General features: G+C 40.6%; 2 protein-coding genes across 2 annotated transcripts in view; both read left to right on the top strand.

The window, feature by feature from the left end:
• LOC124131190 overlaps window positions 1-10,838 on the top strand; it is a 118,879-nt gene extending 108,041 nt beyond the window's left edge. The window contains exons 10-12 of the mRNA XM_048395454.1: window positions 1,854-1,991; window positions 9,993-10,028; window positions 10,789-10,838. Of these exons, the coding sequence (XP_048251411.1) occupies window positions 1,854-1,991; window positions 9,993-10,028; window positions 10,789-10,838 (224 nt within the window). The remainder of the gene's footprint in view (window positions 1-1,853; window positions 1,992-9,992; window positions 10,029-10,788) is intronic.
• LOC125379157 overlaps window positions 10,839-15,404 on the top strand; it is a 49,911-nt gene continuing 45,345 nt past the window's right edge. Inside the window, exon 1 of the mRNA XM_048395218.1 lies at window positions 10,839-11,982. Within this exon, the coding sequence (XP_048251175.1) occupies window positions 10,939-11,982 (1,044 nt within the window). The 5' untranslated portion in view covers window positions 10,839-10,938. The remainder of the gene's footprint in view (window positions 11,983-15,404) is intronic.

Genomic DNA, 15,404 nt, shown 5'->3' with positions numbered 1-15,404 from the left:
GCAAACAATTCCTCATCACTCAACTATAAACCCTCAATTTCAGAGGTTTCAAAAACAACATGAAAAAAAATATGTCAATTTTAACTCTTATAATGGTGAGGACTACAACGAAACATTTGCACTCCATGAATTGCATACTGCCGTATGGCAAGCTCATGACACTGCAGCAGAAGCCGACAACATTCATTATCAGCTCCTGAAACACGTGCCTGATTCAAGTTTGGAAATGCTGCTAAATATATTTGATGACATTTGGACAGCTGGAAATTTCCCTCCTTCGTGGCACAACGTTATTGTCATTTTATACCAAAGTCTGGACGGTATCATACAGATCCAATTACAGTCCAAAATCATTAACTAGCTGTATTTATAAGTTCATGGAGCGCTTGGTCAACAGTTTATTAGTCTGGTACTTGGAGACCAATAACCTCCTGAGTGACATCAAGTGTGGTTTCCAAAAAAATACAAGTGCCATTCACCATTTGGTGCGTTTAGAATAATTTATTACGTATTCTATTGTCAACAACATACAACACTGGCAGACGGTGAAGCAAGATGCAGACCTCACACTAACCCAGCTCAAAAAATCTTAAATAAATCATTTTGTTTATCAACAAGCATAATTCTCACAGAATCATTTTTACAGATCGGTCCAAGGATGGTGGTAAAGTTGCAAGTGCCACCATCATTGGATCCAGAACTATCCCAAGAGCTTTGACCTATATTCATCATCTTCTCTCATTCATTGTCATACCTTCAGGCACTTAGAAGTGTCTCCTCAAATCATCCCATGATCCTTGGCATTTTAGAACGTTTCAATAATCTTTCTACTGGCAAGTTTGACATTGTCTTTTGCTGGTTACCAAGTCATGTAGGCATAGCTGGTAACTCAAAAGCAGCTCTGGACAAAAAACAGCTATACTCGGGATCTAATGCAAAAAAGGTGGGACACCCAGGTAGGAATCAATGAACTTCATGGATTTAAACCAACAATCGGTCATACCTAGTTTGGTTGTCAGTCAAGACATGATGAGGTCGTTTAACGAAGTTGTCTATTGGCCATGGTCGGTTTACCCACGAATAAACATACGACTACGAACCTCCTGAGTGGATCCCTTGTGACGAAAGGTTCACCGTTAAGCATAAATTGCTTGACTGTGTATACTTTGCAATTGCAATGGGATTCACATTATCAAACAGTAAATCTGAAAAATCGCTTTTCCTGTGTTAGCGGGCATCTCATTCTCAGCTACTTGAAAGAAATTGGTCTGTAAATACATTTAAGTATGTATGTGAGTAATGAATTGCTTGTTTTTAAACTCGGTGTGATGATTTTACCAACTGACATTATTAAAGGCTCTATCCGGGTTTTAAAGTACAATAAAATGATTGTCCCCCTGTGTGCCACGTAATCCTTTCATAATCGATGTAACTATCATCAACCAGTGTTTTAAGCCAACTCATTGCTGAGTATTTTTAGATATTGGCTAGTATTGAGCATAACCACCGATAGCTGAAGTGATGAGGTAAATCCTGCTGGGATATCTTGCAGGAAGCAGAGGCACCGTAAGTCCCCATGATCCCCGGCGAGGTGGCCTAGCTTTGGTTACTGGTGGCCTATAGTCCGTGTTTTAAACTGTATAAATGATATCGTTATGCCCAAATGTGATTGATAAAAGATAAATACATATAATTTTGCACTCATGACTCACTTGTTATTTAATCAACACATTGAACACTTTTGTCAAATATCACCAGAATGTATAAGGTGAACAAATTGCAGGGTAAATATATCGTTGTGTTCTTCCCATAAGTACTTTCCTAAGGTCATAACTACTTAATACTCTTCACAGTAATAAACAACCCACGCCTGTATCTGACAAAGAAGACCGAGTTGAATGCTCTGAAAGCTCGCAATGTGGCAATGGGAGGACAACAGGTGGTTCATCAACCACAAGGCCCCCGCTCTGAAGACCACACAGAGAAAACCAGTAAGTGACATATAAATCAACACTCATTGTAACATGGATGTCCATGAATAATATCTCCTAACGCGTGTGTATATTTCCATTACAGTTTGTTTGGCTCTAAATGAGAACGATGAATTACCAAAAAACTCAAATTCGGGAATAATCTATTAAATGCCAATACGGTACACGGCAATGAATACCCTATACCCAACAATAACTGCTGTTTGTTATTTTCATTCGATTCACTGGAATAGGTTGTTTAAGAAACTATCATGTTGTTATGTGTTCAAATTGACATATTGAACGGAGGGGACACAACGGTAGAAGGAACAGCACAAATACGTGTTTCATTGTATATGTCATTGCTGACTGACAAGATGCCATACTCAGCTATGTGTTTTTTAAGATGTATGGTTCACTTTCCAAGTGAAGCAGGAAGGGAACCCATTTTATGCCATTAATTAATACTTAGAAAAGCTTCTAAAGCTCTTGGCATGTCTCCTCACAAGCTGAAAAATGTTGACTCCAGCAATCCGGTGTGACATTGAAAATGGACCCGCATTGAAAAGTCAGTATTCAACGTAGAAAACATACCCGGTCTCAGTTTTCAACAGACCAGGGTCAGTTTTCAACAGTTGAAAAGTGACCCTGTCAGCTTACCAAGTCGTTAAATAGTGACCCGGGCCTCGCGTTGAAAAGTGACTCCGTTGAATTATGACTGCTTTCCAGAAGACATTGGCAACATACCTAAATTGGTGCAAATATTTATCAGGGTGTTCGGGATGAGTGTTGGAGGTGAAACGTATTTATAGGCATGTATTAACGTAAACATATACAAATTGTCATGGTTCCTGGCTTTAGAAATGATCGTCACGATATGGCTGAAATATTGCCGATGTGACGTAAAGCATTAACTCACTCATTCACTCACTTCAGAAATGTGTGTGCATGTACAGCTGTTTTGAGCGCCCAGTGACTGCCTGTGTGTACGCTTGTACGTCTGTTAAGTTTGTTTGATTGGGTTTTACGTGGCTTTGGGTAGTATTTCAACCATGACGCCACGGTGGTTACAATGGGGCACTTACTGTGTATTTAAACAGTAATGACCACGAATTGTCTTCAGATAACACCCGTTTTTGTGCAGGTGAATCGATCAAATTCATGTGCACAATAGTGGCAAAAGTGTTTTTTCACGTGCAACTGGTCACGTGGCCATAATACCGCACGTGTTTTCAGCCATACCTGTTAGCAGTCATTAAAAAGACAAGAAAACGAAAGTTTTTACGGCCATTTGTCATGCCACGCCTTTCAAATGTGCAACGTGAACGTGCCATCCACATGTTGCAGACGGGAAGGACGATTGGTTGTAGTCGACGGACTGTTTATGATTTACAGACGCGTCTACAGCAAACGGGTACCACCACTGATCGCCCTCGGCCAGGTCGACCACGTGTGACGTCACATGTAGAGGATCGTCAGATTGTCTTACGTCACCTCCGTAACCGATTTTTGACGGCTACATCAACCAGAAATGAACTGTTTAGGGGTAGACTGAGTGCGCAAACTGTTCGAAACCGTCTGAGAACTGCTCACCTTCAAGCACGACGGCCATACTGCGGGCCGATTCTGACTCAATTACATAGACGTCAACGTCAATTGAGGCACAGCGACACTTACGGACTCAGAGGAATTGGTATCAAGTCGTCTTCAGTAACGAATCCCGATTTAATCTTCGATTTGCTGATGGTAGGGCGAGGGTGTAGAGGCGCCGTCATGAACATTACGCCCAGTGTTGTGTACAGGAAGTTGACGGATTTCGAGGCGGAAGTGTCATGGTGTGGGGTGCTTTCTGTGGGAATGCACGTTCCAGGTTTCTTGTCATCCGTGGCAACCTCAACGCTGCTGCTTACCGCGACCGGGTACTGGCACCAGAACTTCTGCCTTTTATGACAGCACATGGACCCTTTTTAATCATCCAACACGATAATGCAAGACCCCACACAGCAATTTGGACAAGGTGTTTCCTTCAGAATGCGTGAGTCAACGTCATGGACTGGCCGTCAAGGTCTCCCGACCTCAATCCCATCGAACACGTCTGGGATGCTCTTGGGAGAAGTCTGCGCACTCTCCAGAAAAAACCACAGAACTTGTAAGATCTTGGCACCACTTTGCAGCAACAATGGCGTCGTCTTCCCAATCATGTGTTCACAAGCATCACAAGGTCCATGCGGAGGCGTTGTGTGGCAGTTGTCAACGCACATGGTGGCCATACACACTACTGAACTTGTGTGCCATCAGATTCTCGTGCTTGGGACTTATGATTTAATCTGTTGATGTTATTACCGAATATCGTAGGTGCTTGGAATAAATTACGGTTACCACTGTTAATTAAAATCCTTCTTTGGACATTAATGATTAAAAATTACCTTCTCTGATAAATTTGTCCATTGTATAGTATGTTGACTCAGTATATTTACATACAAACTTCAGCCCCATAATATTTCAAAATATGAAATCCCACTTCACAGTCGAATAAACAATGTTGTGAGAAGTTAGTATCAATAAGATTAGTTAAAAACCTATAACATTAAAAGCACCATTCGCATTCGATGCGTGGGGACGTATTCGGTGGAACTTAATAGAAACCATTAATCTAATGCATGACAAAGGTCTGAAAGGACGGACTGCAAGTGTTACCAGCCAACAAAAGGACGTGCCCACAACGTTGTAAGAACGTTGTCGTAATATTGCTACAACGTATTAAAGCAGCCAATAAGTCGAACGTTACTGGGAGTCTACATAGTAACCAAATAGCCTACGTATGCAACGTTGCCTGGACCCCCTGTGTTAACTGGGTTATCAGCTTCTCTGTTGGAAGGGTGGATCACATCATCATCATCGAATTTGGAATAGCGATTTATGTAAGGCGGCCGAAGCAAATCAGAAATGCATAGTTTTGTATTATTAACCCAAGAAATTTCTGATCACATATGCTACAATGACCACTACCATAATTTGCAACGTGAAACAAAAGTGCAGGCCGAGCGATGGAAGTTACCAGACTCGCCAACAGCTAAATACCAAGTTTGTTTTCAAAGATTAAACTTTTTTACTATTGCTAAAAAGTTCAAACACTTAATAGATCAAACAAAGGTAAAGATCAAAGACACATCTGCATACTATAGACATTTCAAGATAAGAAAGCTGAAAACCTGACCAAAAGGGCAATGTTCTAATGAGTCAGTGAACTGTGTCCGTATCGGAGTGGCAATGAAGGCAACTCTTCGAAAAAACACAAAATCAAAGATATTGAACTCGTTTAAAAAATTGACAATGATGTTACACCCAATTCCTAAAAAAACCTGTTTAAATTGTGAAAAGTGGTGTGCACGATTAAATGAAATAAAAACAAAAACAGCACTATTTCAAAAACTTCAGTTAATTGTAGTAATATCTGTGAATTTTGCCGAATTTCAAAATTACACACTGAATTTTGGAAAAGTGGACGTTATCAAATGCTTTGAACCTAAAACACTTGTTATAAGTAGATGACGAGCATTCTCTATCACATTAAGCGACTCTATACAAAACAATGGAGAATACCCAAATACTGGTACCTGTTTTAGATTGTCTAACAACACCACGCACCAGTACACGCCAGCTGGGTTGTGATTGATGCTTTTCGAGAATGTGGGTTCGAACTGTGACCTACAGATCTAGCCCCCAGTGATTTCCACTTGTCCCCTAAATTGAAAAAGCACCTGCGGGGTTGAAGATTTGAGGACGACAACAATTGACGGCTGGACTTTATATCGGGCATTAGATCTAATGATTTGAAAACCAGATAAAACAAGTGTGAAACTGGAATGGTACTACGTTGAAAAATATTTGTAACTTTAACCAGAATTTCAACTGTAAATTATTGAGGCTCAAAACGTTTTGATATCCGCTCTTAAAAGTACTTTGTTTATCAATTAAATCTTAACAAAAATGAAGATTGAAAGGTATGCAACGTTGCCTGGACCCCCTGTGTTAACTGGGTTATCAGCTTCTCTGTTGGAAGGGTGGATCACATCATCATCATCGAATTTGGAATAGCGATTTATGTAAGGCGGCCGAAGCAAATCAGAAATGCATAGTTTTGTATTATTAACCCAAGAAATTTCTGATCACATATGCTACAATGACCACTACCATAATTTGCAACGTGAAACAAAAGTGCAGGCCGAGCGATGGAAGTTACCAGACTCGCCAACAGCTAAATACCAAGTTTGTTTTCAAAGATTAAACTTTTTTACTATTGCTAAAAAGTTCAAACACTTAATAGATCAAACAAAGGTAAAGATCAAAGACACATCTGCATACTATAGACATTTCAAGATAAGAAAGCTGAAAACCTGACCAAAAGGGCAATGTTCTAATGAGTCAGTGAACTGTGTCCGTATCGGAGTGGCAATGAAGGCAACTCTTCGAAAAAACACAAAATCAAAGATATTGAACTCGTTTAAAAAATTGACAATGATGTTACACCCAATTCCTAAAAAAACCTGTTTAAATTGTGAAAAGTGGTGTGCACGATTAAATGAAATAAAAACAAAAACAGCACTATTTCAAAAACTTCAGTTAATTGTAGTAATATCTGTGAATTTTGCCGAATTTCAAAATTACACACTGAATTTTGGAAAAGTGGACGTTATCAAATGCTTTGAACCTAAAACACTTGTTATAAGTAGATGACGAGCATTCTCTATCACATTAAGCGACTCTATACAAAACAATGGAGAATACCCAAATACTGGTACCTGTTTTAGATTGTCTAACAACACCACGCACCAGTACACGCCAGCTGGGTTGTGATTGATGCTTTTCGAGAATGTGGGTTCGAACTGTGACCTACAGATCTAGCCCCCAGTGATTTCCACTTGTCCCCTAAATTGAAAAAGCACCTGCGGGGTTGAAGATTTGAGGACGACAACAATTGACGGCTGGACTTTATATCGGGCATTAGATCTAATGATTTGAAAACCAGATAAAACAAGTGTGAAACTGGAATGGTACTACGTTGAAAAATATTTGTAACTTTAACCAGAATTTCAACTGTAAATTATTGAGGCTCAAAATGTTTTGATATCCGCTCTTAAAAGTACTTTGTTTATCAATTAAATCTTAACAAAAATGAAGATTGAAAGGTAGCTGGATTTTGGGTTGTATAGATCTATAGTTTTGGCCAGTAAATCTTGAATCTGGATTTTTCCCGTTTTAATAAAGCATGAAGCGCCTCCACCCTTCTCTCTACCGCACTCAAAACGACATACATGTACGTAAAACAACTGATGCCAGCTGACAGATACGTACTCAGAAACACCCGAATAAAGACACTAAAAAGATTTCATCGAGTATAACATTAGATCTTTTATTTAACTAGAAGTCACAATTCAACGGAGTCACCTTTAAACGCGAGGCCCGGGTCACTATTTAACGACTTGGTAAGCTGACAGGGTCACTTTTCAACAGTTGAAAACTGACCCTGGTCTGTTGAAAATTGAGACAGGGTATGTTTCCAACGTTGAATACTGACTCCCGGGTCACTTTTCAACGCGGGTCTATTTTCAATGTCACACCGGCGTAGTGGGTGGGGAACATATCAAAACATGTAGGGTTGTTAAATTAGACAGTTTTCAAATCAGTCGTGAAATTGTTAAACTGCTTTAACAAAATAGGTACTTGTCACTGAGACTCTTTAAGAAATACCGTGACACTAAACATGATATATTCCTTACAAAATAGAAGCTATGGCAATTTTTGCATACATTTGGATACAGATACAAAAGGATCAGTGGTGAAAATAGGGCTGTGTTATGTGAATGATCCTTCATCTCCGAAATCATTATCTTCGACCCATCAAGCCGAAACGCGAAGAAGGATAGGAGCCTGTTTTCCTAGATGAGACATGAGTAATGCCTCTCACACAGCCAGCAGTCAGTGGGGACTGAAAGGAGTCTATGAGAAAGTTACCAATGGGGAAAGGTGACAGATTTATCGTTCTTCATCTTGGCTGTGCTAGTCCTGGTTTTCTCCCAGGATGTGACTTCGTCTTTCGTGCGAAGGACAAGGATAACAGGGGCTACCACACAGAAATGAGCGGCTAGGTATTTCTGGAGTGAGTGAAAAACAAATCGGTCCCTGCTTTGCCTGCCAAGTCCCTTATTATCATGGACAATGCACCATATCACAGTATACAGGATGAAGACACCAAGGCCCCGACGTCTAATAACCTTAAAAGGAGACATTGTGATGTGGCTGCAATATGATCTTTCCTTCCAGGGCTACAAAGCCACAGATTTATGAAATCATCAAATCTGACAAAACTAAGTCCGTGTATAGGGTTCGCAATTACATCAAATGTCAAGGTTAAGCTGTCTTACGACTTCCCCCTTACCTCTGCGACCTGAACTCAAAGGAGTTGATGTGGGATGTAGTCAAATGTGACCTTACCCGACTGAACACAACGTTTAAATTGCGGGATGTTGAAAAGCTAGTACATTAATCCCTTAAGGTAACAGAAGAGACATGGCAGCGTTGCGTTTCCAAAGTCGTCAACGGGATAGAGTCAAGATACTGGCCACGTGATGGACTTCAGCAAGCAACAGTCCCATCAATATTTGTGACCATCAGCAGTGACACAAGCAATTCCGATGACGAGGACGGTGACATGAGCGAGTCAGATTGCGATTTAATTAACGAGAAACGACCTCTCTTATACTGTTATTCCCTGTTCCGTTCTGTACTGCGTACACTAGGTGTTTGCGCTGTTCCTCCATCCGTTTAACCAGACCCGTTAAGATCCGGTGTAGAATAGGTCTTCAGCAACCCATGCTTGCCGTAAAAGGCGACGTTGCTAACGGGTTCGGATGGTCAGGCTCGCTGACTTGGTTGAAGCATGTCATCGATCCCGATTGCATGGATTGATGCTCATGATATCAATTACTGGATTGTCTGGTCCAGACTCGATTATTTACAGACCGCCGTCATATAGCTGGAATATTGCTGACTGCGGCGTAAAACAACATACCAACCAACCGTTTAACCCCTCCCCCCCCTCCGTTGAAGCTGTCACATTTTACACATAACAACATGATAGTTTCTTCAACAACTTTTTCCAGTTATGGGAATAAAAATAACAAACAGCTTATATTGTTGGGTACAGGATAACTCATTGCCGTGTACCGTAGGAACATTTCATAGACTATTTCCGATTTTGAGTTATTTGGCATTTCATCGATGTCATTTGGAGCCAAACGGACTGTAGTGTTTTCTGTCACATTCCTTTGGTTCACACAAAGGATTGTGATGTAATGGTTGTTAGCCACTGCACTCAATTCATAGAAACCATGTGGTGTTCATGGATGACTCGGTCGTCTAAGTCGCTGCAATTTGCTGTGGTTTTCATCTTCAATACGTTGCCTGAACCTAAGGTCGTAGATTCGAACCCCAGGTGCGCACTGATTATTATTCCTCGTCTCTCACCGCCATAGCCATGCCCAGACCGGCATCACTTCTGATTTTCTTCCTACATTAAGTAATCACATCGCGATATGATTTAAATACTGTTGAAATATGCCTCAAATCCAATTCACTCACGCATGAATATGTAAATAGGACTCCTGTCATTATCTACCCAAGAATGATCATCTCTACCTCAGTTTGTTTAAAGGATGAATCGGAATGTAACATATTTTCACATTGTCATCAGAAGTCTGACACCAGTCGTCACTCAAATGTATTCAGACATGATCATCGCCTTACAAGCTAACATGACATCCCTAAATTCGCTGTGGTCTGTTATTGAAGGTTTTCACAAAACTGGTGCTCAAGGCAAATGTCTGACACATACAGCTATGCTGTAAAACCTATTGAAAACATCATTTATCCAACATAATCTTAAGTTCCGGAAGATTTACATGATAGAAACCCTCCAAAGTAGTTGAATGTTCAATTGGTTTTGGTTTGTTTTTTCTACAGAAACCCCGAGAGACCCGAGAGTACATCACATGAGAGGTAGACAACGTTACATAACCATGTCTCACTGATTGCCATGGCTGTACTCAGACATACAATACATAGGAATTCTGGAATGACCACTATAACCTGCTGATGATGAGCAAAGGATAAAAGTGTAATATATTAAAGGCATTGCATGTCAATTTCTGTCAGTATGAGTACTTAATTTATCTATTTTATGTGGACGTCATATATTTACTTGAACTGAGTCGACGTTTCTGCTGGTAGACCAATCCCCGAGTTCCATCATAAACTCAGTAGCATTTGTCTATGCTGAGTCATCTCCAGTAGAAAAGTTTGTGCTGAGACTTTAAATCTGCCCTCTAATGTGTTGCAAACCGAAGATTTCTTAAACGTTTTTCCTTACTTGTAACAAGCTGACTACCTGCATTTGAACATAACAAACGTAATATAAAGTTAACATATCATGTCAGTGAGGTACATGCATTTTGACAAGCTGATTCGTTACTGTAAGCTGCCATCCACCATCTGAGTGTTTAGATAACCAGGTCCTTTCTTGTTCAGCAGTCAATTTGCAATTATAAAATGACTCAGGGAACTGAGAAATATTCTACTTATGCAGTCTTGTCTTGAAACAATTTTAGTTGTCCAGATCAAAAACGATATTACAAAAAGAAGGAGGCAGTTGGGACAGAATAAAAGTATCAATGTGTCCAGATTGCTATATCGATAGTTATTCCATTTAACGGTTGTCAACTGTACATACTGATATTGGTCCAAATTATCTTTTAAATAGAACGGACAAAAAAAGAGATCAAGAGATGGACAGAGGCTTTAAGAGTTTAAGATTTCATTTGTTGACGACATTGTGAAGAAGATTGAATCAGGACAGCACTGGATCACAATCACTGGTAATGCTGGTGATGGGAAGACAACGACAGCCTACATGGTGTTGGATGAGATGACGAAGCAAGGCAGGGAGGTGTTTCACGTGAAGGAGCCTGATCAGTATTACATCCTGACAGAAAATACCAACCAAAGAGTCAAATTTGTTGTCATGTTGAATGATGTCATAGGTGCCTTTGCCTTGGACAAACTAGCTTTCATCAAATGGAAACCTGTCATCTTTGACGCCCTTGAAAATATCAGACAAACTAACAAGTCTGAATTCGCAAGCACTCTGACCATTATTTTTGTCCACAGGGCTTACGTCCTTAATGAAGCATGTGGCAGTTTTGACAAACATACACCTGATATTGTAGGCAAGGAAGCTCTAACATCTCTTGCTTCACTTCCTGAAACAGAGCGCATGGAAATTCTCCAGTATCACCTGACACTTGCAGGTATTGTTGACATACCAGAGAGCAGTAAGAAACAGGTAGTTCGTACTAAGACACCACATGGATTTCCACATTGTTGTCAAATGTTTACAGAATTAAAAGCTAAAGAAAAACAAGTGGACATTGAACAATTCTTTTCCTGTCCTCTTGAGTGTCTTGATAACGTAACCAAAACACATCTGGACAATGAGGAAACAAAGGAAGTGTTTAAGATGCTGATGAAAAAGGATGGAAAGCTTGACCTGAATGAAATAGACGATGACGAAGAAAGGAACCGTCTAGAGTCAGTGTCATCACCTTTGTTTGGAAGCTACCTGTCAGACAACAATGGCATGATAACGTTCTCGCATTCCTCAATCTATGAAAGTGTAGCACATTGCATCGGACAATTAGACGTAGTATTTGCAATCAAACATTTCAGCTTCTCTTACATAATGCAGAGCATGAAATTTATGGAGACCCAATGCATTTCGCGGAATGTCATCAGTGTTGCTCCAAGCAGGATGAATATTACAACACTTTGTAAAAGATTTACCCAGCCTGTGGCCTACAGATGGTTTTCTGTCCTTGAACACAATTTCTTTCAAAAGGAAGATTTTTGTAGGATTTTCTTTTCATCTTTGATCAGGACCAATAATCTGAACTTGGAGGTAAGTAAGAAACAATGTCATGAAATATAGAAATAACATCTTGGAAAAGACAATGTGTTATGTAAAGGCTTCACATGACCCTTTGTGTCCATTGCGTTCAAATGCATACTGCTTGAACAGAGTCCCTATCAAAACCCAAACTCACTCACTCCCAAATACCTTTCACACTTTCCTCATCTTGCAAGAAAAACAATATGTGGAATAATTAATGTTGTAAAGAAAACACACTTGTCTTTCACGATCTAGATGCTGTATTTAATTAACTTGATTAAAACATCTAACTGATATTCACATATTTTGACAGCTGACTTTCATGAGCATGGTTGCAGTCATTAGATGTAATTATCAGAAATGATTCAGGCTAAGGACAAAGTTTGGGTTTGTTTGTGACACCATGCAATAGCATGTACAATACATGAATGCAGCATGCCGATTCTCAAACTGATACAATAATTCAACCCAGAAATTTGTACGCTAATGAAGTCAGTGTGAAATAAACAATCAACAAAGAAATGGCATAATCGGTATCTTTAACAATTTCATTGTGATATCAACTAGGTTAACAAATCAATACAAATTACTGCACAGCAGATACAATGGCAGTACAAAATTTTATGGTACTATAAGCCTAGGCTGGATATCGAGGTTGAAAACAATTATCTTCACATAAAAGCTTTATGTGACATAAAATGTGAGATGAGAGAGGTACGCACTTGTCCCCTAATATAATCTTACAACCTTCGACAACATTCTATAACATCCTTGATTAGTCTAACGGTACTAGAACATGACAGAAGATAACACATTACACTTGACAACAAAAGCATCTAAATATGGCCACTGCTTACATTAAATAGTACTACATTCCTGACAACTAATGTTCTCAAAACACAATAATATGACCTTCTACTGAATCTCAGCAGAAACAATGCAATACAATTGCAATACTTTTTAACCCTAAATTTCACTGCCATATAACAAAATGTCTAAGAATTCTTGTTACGATTTTTTTTTTCTCAGAATGGTAAACTGGTGGCACTTGACAACGAAGACAACAATGGAGACACCATGTTGCATGTTGTGTCAAGATGTAAAAAGACGACAGCTATACAAGTTCTTCTGGAGTATGGCGCAGATGTCAACAAGCGTAATAGGCGGGGGAAAACTGCTTTCCATAATTTCTGTGAAGGCGAAGGTGTCGATGCAAGTGCTCTAAATCTGATGCTCAAACATGGCGCGGATGTCAACAAGGTGAGCGGGGATGGCGGAACAGCTCTCCACTGTCTCTGTACTGCGAGTACTGTCGATGTTGCAACTGTGGAACTGATGATCAAGAACAATATTGATCTGAATTGGGCTGACGGGATGGGATATACAGCTCTTCACTATTTGTGTGCACGTAAGGATGCAGATACATCTGTCTTTGACCTGATGATTAAACATGGCGCTGATGTCAACATAGTGGGTGTGGATGGCAAGTCAGCACTTCATGTCTTGTGTGGAGAAGGAGATGTTAACTTCAGTAATGTGGCCCTACTGATCAAACATGATGCTGATGTCAACAAGGCTGACGAGGATGGCGTGACGTCACTTTCCTGTCTGTGTGCTAGAGATGATGTCAATGAAAGCACTGTCAAACTGTTGTTACAAAACGGTGCTGATGTCAACAAGGCTGAGGTGGAGGGCGTGACAGCACTTCACTATCTGTGTGCTAGGGATAATGTCAATGAAAGCGCTATCAAACTGTTGTTACAAAACGGTGCTGATGTCAACAAGGCTGACGAGGAGGGCTTTACAGCACTTCACCGTCTGTGTGCTAGGGATAATGTCAATGAAAGCGCTATCAAATTGTTGTTACAAAACGGAGCTGATGTCAACAAGGCTGAGGTGGAGGGCGTGACAGCACTTCACCGTCTGTGTGTTAGGGAAAATGTCAATGAAAGAGCTATCAAACTGTTGTTACAAAATGGAGCTGATGTCAACAAGGCTGACGAGGAGGGCGAGACAGCACTTCACTATCTGTGTTTTAGGGATAATGTCAATGAAAGCGCTGTCAAACTGTTGTTACAAAACGGAGCTGATGTCAACAAGGCTGACGAGGAGGGCAAGACAGCACTTCACCGTCTGTGTGTTAGGGATAATGTCAATGAAAGCGCTGTCAAACTGTTGTTACAAAACGGTGCTGATGTCAACAAGCCTGAGGTGGAGGGGGTGACAGCACTTCACTGTCTGTGTGCTAGGGATAATGTCTATGAAAGCTCTATCAAACTGTTGCTACAAAACGGTGCTGATGTCAACAAAGCTGAGGTGGAGGGCGTGACAGCACTTCACTGCCTGTGTGCTAGTGATGATGTCAATGAAAGCGCTATCAAACTGTTGTTACAAAACGGTGCTGATGTCAACAAGGCTGACGAGGAGGGCAAGACAGCACTTCACCGTTTGTGTGCTAGGGATTATGTCAATGAAAGCGCTATCAAACTGTTGTTACAAAACGGTGCTGATGTCAACAGGGCTGAGGTGGGGGGCGTGACAGCACTTCACTATCTGTGTGCTAGGGATAATGTCAATGAAAGCGCTATGAAATTGTTGTTACAAAACGGTGCTTATGTCAACAAGGCTGCGGTGGATGGCGTGACAGCACTTCACTGTCTGTGTGTTAGGGATAATGTCAATGAGAGCGCTATCAAACTGTTGTTACAAAACGGAGCGGATGTCAACAAGGCTAGCGTGAAGAAGGGCTTAACAGCACTTCACCGTCGGTGTGTTAGGGATAATGTCAATGAAAGCGCTATCAAACTGTTGTTACAAAACGTAGCTGATGTCAACAAGGCTGGCGTGGAGGACATGACAGCACTTCACTATCTGTGTGATGGAGATGATGTCAATGAAAGCGCTATCAAACTGTTGTTACAAAACGGAGCTGATGTCAACAAGGCTAGCGAGAAGAAGGGCTTTACAGCACTTCACTGTCTGTGTGTTAGGGATAATGTCAATGAAAGCGCTATCAAACTGTTGTTACAAAACGGAGCTGATGTCAACAAGGCAGGCGTGGAGGGCAAAACAGCACTTCACCGTCTCTGTGTTAGGAGTAATGTCAATGAAAGCGCTATCAAACTGTTGTTACAAAACGGTGCTGATGTCAACAAGGCTGAGGTGGAGGGCGTGACAGCACTTCACTATCTGTGTGCTAGGGATAATGTCAATGAAAGCGCTATCAAACTGTTGTTACAAAACGGAGCTGATGTCAACAAGGCTGACGAGGAGGGCAAGACAACACTTCACCGTCTGTGTGCTAGTGATGATGTCAATGAAAGCGCTATCAAACTGTTGTTACAAAACGGAGCTGATGTCAACAAGGCTGACGAGAAGGGCTTTACAGCACTTCACTATCTGTGTGCTAGGGATAATGTCAATGAAAGCGC

Source organism: Haliotis rufescens, unplaced genomic scaffold (genome assembly GCF_023055435.1).
Source record: "Haliotis rufescens isolate VD_foot unplaced genomic scaffold, xgHalRufe1.0.p SCAF_14, whole genome shotgun sequence".
Taxonomy (NCBI): Eukaryota; Metazoa; Mollusca; class Gastropoda; order Lepetellida; family Haliotidae; genus Haliotis; species Haliotis rufescens.
Note: the sequence above shows the minus strand (reverse complement) of the source record. Positions and strands in the feature narration are given on the sequence as shown.